The 8,144-nt window shown below is 33.4% G+C and overlaps 1 protein-coding gene across 1 annotated transcript; it reads right to left on the reverse strand.

The window, feature by feature from the left end:
- Positions 1-5,924: 5,924 nt before the first annotated feature.
- On the reverse strand, positions 5,925-7,811 carry LOC105786120 (3-ketoacyl-CoA synthase 6). Its single transcript, XM_012612430.2, has one exon. The coding sequence runs from the start codon at positions 7,718-7,720 to the stop codon at positions 6,242-6,244; it is 1,479 nt and encodes a 492-aa protein (XP_012467884.1). The 5' UTR covers positions 7,721-7,811; the 3' UTR covers positions 5,925-6,241.
- Positions 7,812-8,144: the final 333 nt, after the last annotated feature.

The following is an 8,144-nucleotide window of genomic DNA, read 5'->3' on the forward strand; positions in this document are numbered from 1 at the left end:
TTGTGAATGTGATTAATACTTGTTTACATGTTTGGATGAATTAATAGTGTACAATTGTCTGTAGTTGCTCTGACAATGATTATAGCATCTTGTAGCTTGGACCAGACAATCGGGTCGGGTAATGGGTGTTACTAGCTTTTTATAAAAATACATACAAAATTATAAAAATATTTATAAACAAATGAATATATATGATTCTTATTTCTAACATGAAATTTATTTATTAAAATAATAATTTTATAAATAAAATAATTTAATGGGTGATCTTCCACGACCAATCATGTTATTTGTATCCCTTTTCACAAAAATTTAGTAATAATTTATGTTTTTACATTTTAAATAAAAAAAGTACGAACTTTAGTGGTTTTTATAGTATTTTATATCTAAATAAAGTTATGTGGTTATGTAGGATGGATCAGGAGCTGAAGATGCAACTTCTGGACGAAACTGCAACCAATGTCACGACATTGAAGACAGACACAAGAACTGTAACGACCCGGTTTCTAGTGGTATCATAAATTACAGTTTTGGGACCTCATTTTCATAAATCGAGTTCATAAATATTAAGTAAAGATATTTACGAAGTTATTATATAGATGAATTTAAATTTGCATAGTCAATTTAGCTGAAATTGTGGTTAATTAGGACTCAGGGAGTAAATTGTAAATTCCAATCGCTATAGATATTTTTTATTAGAAAATGGATTGGGGATTTAAATTGAAATTAACTAAATGTTCAAAACATCAATTAGACCATACTAAAGTGATGTTAGTGGACGGTACGATTATATGGCCATTAACTTAAGGAAATTGAGATTTATTTAATTAAAATATAGTTAGTTAAGTTAATTAGCATATTAATCTTATTATATAAGTGGAATTTCGGTGGAAAGAGAGATAAACTCATTTTCTCCAATCAATTTTAAGAAAAGAGGAAGAGCTTGACACCATTTTTGGGGTTTTAAAGCTTTTGGTCCTTAATTTAAGTAAGTCTCTAGCCATTTTTCTTTGATTTTTATAGATTTTTTTATCTTGGAAGCTAGATTAATCTAACCTAAGGATCAATCGGTGAAATTTTGATGAGATTTTATTGTTGGGAATTGAATGATTTAGGTGCTAAATTGACAGAAATTAAGCTTAATTTAAGAAAAAGACTAAACTGTAAAGATTAATTGATAGTTTAATACATTAAGGATCAAATCAAATAATATGTAAAACTATTATGAAATTTTGGTAGGAATAGAAAGTAGAAGGTCCCTAATGAATATATGTGAAATAAGATTTTAATCTGAGGGCCTAGATCAAAAGTTATGCTTGTCTCGAGTTTAGGGACTAAATTGAATAATATGTAAAATATGTTTGATATTGTGTTTGGTTCCAATTTGAATGGAATTTAATAATATTATATGTTTTATAATTTTATTTGGCTAACATAGACTCAAAACTTTCGAGAGAGAACGAAAAATTGAAAGTTGTCGACAAATAGCTCGAAAATTCGGTTTGTATTTCTATGATTCAGGAATCACTTATTTTTTGCAAGTACATGTCATTTTTCATTATATGGTGTTGAGGTGGGTTGTTATTGTATTATTGAATTTAATTGCTACGGTTTAGATTGAATATTGAGACAGACTAAATTGAATAGAATAGAAAGTTATATGAATTAATTGATATGTGATAATTGGTATGAAATTGAATTGAAACATGTTGTTTATATGATGATTTATTGAATTGGTGGTTTATTGGGATATGATTAAATATTATTTCAACTTTATATAATGAATAGAAAATTTGGTTACCCTATTAGCTATTCAAATTGAGTCAGATATAATTGGCATGCCATAGGATTAGGATATCAATTGAAAACTATCATTGTAGGTCAATCTGAGGTGGTAATATGTACTTGTATAATGTCAATGTTATCGGGCAACTCGAGATGATGGATCCATGTACTCGTTCCAATATTGTGTCTAGTTAATGGGGTTATAAACATGGGAATTGATAAAATGATATGTAAATTGATAAATGATATTGAAGTGCAATAAGTGAAAATATGAGAAATAAATCAAAAATGAGCCTTAAGGGCCGAATGAATAAGAAAAAGAAAATAGACTGGGAATAGTTAAAATGCATATATGAAAATCAAATATATATATATGTAAATGTTGATGTTGGAATATGAATAAGTATAGTTCATAAATGACTTTATGAATTGATTAGGTATCATGTGAGAGGTATGGTATTTGGTAAGTTGATATGTTCAAATGATGATTTGCATGCCTATAATATATTATAAGTTGTTGGTATGATAAGAATGTTCTATGAATTACAATTGGATTGAATGTATGCATATGCTTTAAATTTGTATTGTTTTGGTTTGAATCATGGAAATACTACTGAGTGTATTTATTCAGCGTACGGTTTGTTTGCTCTATGTGCAAGTATAGCATTCCTAGTAGTTTGAGTAGTTGATTCAGCATCCCGAAAGCAATCCTCGACTCAACAAAGTTTGTGTAAGTTTTGTTTTGGTGTCAAGTATGGCATGTACCTAGGTTGAGTCAAATTTAATACAAAACTATGTTTATATACACTGTTGGTTTAGAAGGTTAATGTATGAACTTGATTAATAGAATACAAATTGTAAATGGATTCAAATATGATTGAAATGGAATGAAATGTTGTAAATGCCAATGGCCTTGGTAAATAAGTATGTATGTTGAAGGTTTGAAATGAATTATACTAATTAGTTAACTTATAGGTAACATAGTATTGGTACACCATTGTCAAAGGTGTTTTGTCATGTTTGAAACTTAGAGATCTTATGTTTTGGCTGAAAATGTGGGTTGATTTTGCATATGTATTGGCTTGGAAAGTGCAAACTAAAGTTTCATTTGGAAATTGCAGAAATTGGATATCACGTCACAACATCAGGTCTATGTCGTTGCGATGAGATCAGGCCACTATGCCACAATGCGACATCGAGCATGGATTGCTACGACAAGACTAGTCAGTATCTTGCATCGCGATGACAAACCCCCTGACGTCGCAACATTAACTTAAAACTTTGTAATCATTACAATTTAGTCTTAATTCAATTTTGGGTTAGCATTAAAGCTTTCATAAGCTTGTATAAGATCCGAAAATAGATGTACAACAGTTATATACTTAATTTGCTTGCAAATGAATGTCTAATGATTTGAATTAGTTTATAAATTGTTCGTAATTGCCCCGGCAATGAATATGACACCTTATAGTTTGGATCCAATGATTAGATCGTGTATGAGGTGTTACAGGAACAAACTCTTGGGACAAAACTGTCACGAATGTTGCAACATTGAGACCTAAAAGTCACAACATTGGTTCCACGTTGCAACAAGGAAAGTACTCCACTTCGTGACGTTTCTCTGTGCGTGGCAACTGCGATTTCAAAGGCAATTTAGGGTTTTTTTTATCTAATTTAAAGCCCTAATTGTTGTATTAAACTAAAAGACATTTTAGTTTTCGAACTCATACCTATATAATAAACTTTGGAATCAAAATTAACAAGGATTTTTCCATTATTCAGTTTTCAACTTTTCATTAGATTAGATTTTTACTATGTTTTCTTATTTAGAGTCTCTTTATTCCAAAGTTTCGATGTTGCGAGTGGAGAATGTTCTGAATGTGTGCTTTAATCTCGATTTATCAATGAGCATTCTCTCATTTATTCTCTTTATTTATATCTCTTTTCCTAATTAGTTAATTGAATGTTTGTGTAAACATGAGAACAAAACTTGAGCTTTCATAAATATATTGCATGTGTTGGTTGTTTAACTGATCAAATGATTACGTGATTATTTATCTGAGATTGGATGTTTATTCTAGTTTGCTAAATTTCTTAGTATACTAGGATTGACGACCTTAGTAGAATATTTAGATAGGTGAGACTAAAAGGGTATTATGTTGCGTGAACATTTAGTGAACTTGTGTTGAGCAGTGAGACTGAAAGGGTAACTTAGGTAGTAACTCTTAGCAAGGATGAGATCGAGATGGTATTCTTAGTTAGGTAAACTACTCAATTAAAGCAAATAGTGGCTTAATCGATAATTAGTGAATCAGCCATTTTAGGCTAATTAGCTCGCATCGTTTAAATAAGGAATAGGAAGTTCCAAGACTTTTAGATATCAACCTTAGGTTTAGTTTTAGTTTAATTAATTTTTTCTCAAATCAATCTTGAATTTGCACTACTAATTTACAGCTCGACTAGACTAGTAATTGTTTTCAAAATAATTAATTTAGTAAACAACTTTCACTAACTTAGCAATCCCTTGGGTACGATCATTAGAATACTTCTGGTATTTCGTTGTACAATCTATATTACAATTGAACCTATTCGCTTGCAAACACCACAAATACATTCGATATTTAATTGCATTATCCCAAGGCTTGGTACACGCACGCTGGGGCACAATCAAGGGGAAAAACCATGAAGAAGACTTAAGAAGGTTCAACTTTTGCCTTTTTTCAACATTAACAACACCATGTTCAGGTTAGGCCAAAAACTACAGTCCAAATTTGAAAAGGGTGAGAATCGATGTCTATAGGTTGTTGCCTAGAACGAGTTTGATGCATTTGAGGTAGTGCTTGAGAGTGGGCATGGTTGAGGATATATAGGTAAGGATGAGGTCTTAGAGACCTAGTAGGTGGAAGGCCATGTCGACAACTCCACAACCAATTCCTGGTTTAATGGTGCGTTGATGGAGGATGTGGAAATCGAGGAGTTCAGAGTAAAGGTTATTGTTGCGAGTGGTTGTAGGTAAAGGCAACGCTTAGGACTCGACAAATTTGGTGAGGATTGATGAGTAAGGCCAAATATATAATAATTTTCATTATTTATTAAATAAATTTAAAAGGGAAAAGTTTAAATTTGGTTGGATTTTTAAAAATATTTATAAAAGTATTATTTTAATAAATAAACTTCATGTTAGAGATAAAAAGGGTATTCATTTATTGATAATTTTGTATGTATTTTTATCGAAAAATGAATTTTTAATTATGTTTTAATTTTAATTTTGAATTTTAAGGAGTAAAAATAAATTGGTAAAATGTGTAAAGTTGAGGGTTAAATTTGTTGAATTTTTTAAAATTATGACTAAAATGATAGTATTTGTAAATATTGAAGGCTAAATCTATTATTATGTAAATACAAAAAGTCACTGATAATGATTTAATGGAGTAGCTAAAATACTAAACTTGTATGAACAAAATAGAAATATGGTAATAGTTGAGTGAGTAATGTTTAGAGTTTGTGTGTGTTAGGATTGAAGGAAAAAAGAAAACAAGGGGCATGTAAGTAGGCACTTCAAAGGAATAAGTTTTTGAGGTTAATATTTGACTGTCAACTAAGCAAAAGAGTAGGTTAGAATAGTTAAAAATGGTGGCTTGTGCTTTTACCTTGAGAAGTTAAAAAATGGCATTGTCTATTGAAAACTGTATCAGGCATTTTCCAGACAAAACAGTACTTTACTTGAATTCAATTCTTTCCTCTTCCGTTGGTCATGGAAATAACCATTTTCACCAACATTTCCAGAAAGTAATTATATCTCTAACATTTAAAATGCCTTTATTAAAAAGTTAGGTGCTTCACCACTACCAAACACATCACTTCATTAACTCTTGGAAGCTCTTTGTCTGATGCTGTAAATTGTAATTATGTGATTCCCTATGTTTCATGATTCCTTCCATTGATGTAATCCAGTTGGATCAACCACTTACAGCTAGATGCTCTAAAGGCATATTAATAACCCCAGAAATTAAGAGCCAGCCAATACATTGGTTGACAACTACACACACCGTAACAGGTCAAGGCATTAATAAGGAGACCCTACAACCAAAGGGCTAGCAAATTGAAAACCCTGGGAAATTTGACCCAATTGTTCTTTCATGTACAATCACAACTTGTATAGCATTTTCTTTATTAATATTTCAGGTTTTATTGCAATGGCTAATTCAACCTGTTGTTTTTCCACACTTGTTATTTTCCCCTGCAGGGTGTACATTAATTAACAAATACAAAGAGCACCATATCGGGTACCTATGCAAACTCATGATTTTGAAAAGAAAATGGAAAAAGGATACAGTATGACAGAAACAAAATGAGTAGAGAAAAAGTTAACAGGAGAAATATAAATAAATGCAGAGATCCAGAAGGATCTGAGTTTGACAAAGCCATGAATCAACCATATTTGTTTGTTGCTTTTAGCCTAGAGCTTGACAACTTCAGGGATATGAACTGGGTACCTATGAATGCAATCCGCCCATGGTCCATCTTTTGGTGTTTTGATGGTTCTGTTGCACTTCCATACTGCACTGTTACACTTGAATCCACTTCCGAAAGCTATTTGCCAAACCCTGTCCCCTTTTTTCATCCTCCCCTTTGCCTCAATGTAGCTCATCTCGTACCACAGCGATGAAGACGATGTGTTTCCAAACCTATGCAATGTCATCCTTGATGCCTCTACGTGCTCTGCTGAAAGTTGCAGGTTCTTTTGCAGTTCATCTATGACTGCTCGTCCACCAGCATGGATACAGAAGTGTTCAAACGCTTGCTTGAAGTCTGGAATATATGGCTTCCACTTGGGATTAAAGATTTTACGCCCAATGAGTGTGAGGAGAAATAGGAGTTGCTCAGATGCTGGAAGAACTAAAGGACCAATAGTGGTAATGTTAGATTTTAAAGCCTCTCCAGCAATAGCCATGAGATCTTTAGATAAAGATATCCCAACATTGCCTTCTTTGTCTTCTTCTTCGAACACGCATCGATAGGCTTTATCATCTGCACCTTTATGGGTTCGAACAACATGCACAAGACGATACTTGGCACGCCTCCTCTCGGAACGACGGTTCGACAAGAGGATTGCGGCGCCACCCATGCGGAAAAGACAGTTGGGAAGGAGCATGGCTCTTTCTTTTCCTTGGTAGTAGTTTGGAGTGATGATCTCAGTGCTGACAACAACTGCATTAGAATTAGGGTGTACTTGGAGAAGATCTCGAGCTAAATCAATGGAGATAAGCCCCGCACTGCACCCCATTCCTGAAAGATTAAAGCTCTTTATATTACTCCTCAGCTTATATTTGTTGATCACCATAGCAGACAAAGATGGCGTAGGAGAAAACAGACTGCAGTTGACAATAAGAATATCAATGTCTTTAGGTTTTAACCCCGTTTTCTTGAACAAAGAATCCATAGCTGAGAAGATAACAATCTCAGCCTCGCCTCTAGCAGCCTCCATGGTTGGAGTTGGAGGAATATAATGAATAGCAGGAGGTAAACAAGTCTCTTCACCAAGACCAGACCTTTCTAGAATCCTCATCTGAAACTCAACGCTCTTAGGGTTGTTGCTCAAGTTCAGCCTCGAGTGCTCCATGAAAGTAGCAAAAGGAACACGACAAGTGACAGGAGGTTTGTAGCATGCATAATCCACAAGGTAAATGCTTCTAGGCTTAGACATGAAGTAAACAGTGGCTACAAAGATAATAAAGAAACAAGAGCACAAGATTTGAACAAGATCAAAATGAAGGGAATTCCAGAGATTAACAATCTCAGCAGGGCCTAAACGAAGAACCTCAATAAGAACACCAGCCATGACAGGTATAAGAGTAAGTGTAAGAATATGATTGACGAGATATTGGTAGCCAAGCTTGACATACTTAAGCTTGACAGAATTAGAGAAATGTGGCATTGTTGCAGTGGTGGAAATGAAGCTATTGAAAAAAGGTGTTGTTTGTGTGAGGGAGAGGAAAACGGGGGGTTAAAATTTTTTTTTAAAGGAGGAAGAAGAGGCGTGGGGGTTTTAAAGAGGAAGGGGACCAAAGAGCAATGAAGGAGGGGGGCAGTCAGGCAGATGAGAGGATTAAATGAAGGGAGTCACACCACTCAACGCTCACTTAACTCCCATTAATTTTTCCTAACTCCCCTTTATATCCAACATGTAACTAAATCCGGTAAAATTATCATGGAGGTCCCTGTATTAAGAGTCAGATTATATTTTGCTCCTTCTATTCAAAAAATGGGCAATTAATCCCTTTATGTTAAATTAAAGAACAATTTCATCAATTTGTACAGTTGAAAACTGAGATGACTCACAGAATAACCAGACAACAACA

The sequence above is a fragment of the Gossypium raimondii genome, chromosome 1, assembly GCF_025698545.1.
Source record: "Gossypium raimondii isolate GPD5lz chromosome 1, ASM2569854v1, whole genome shotgun sequence".
In the NCBI taxonomy this organism is placed as follows: Eukaryota; Viridiplantae; Streptophyta; class Magnoliopsida; order Malvales; family Malvaceae; genus Gossypium; species Gossypium raimondii.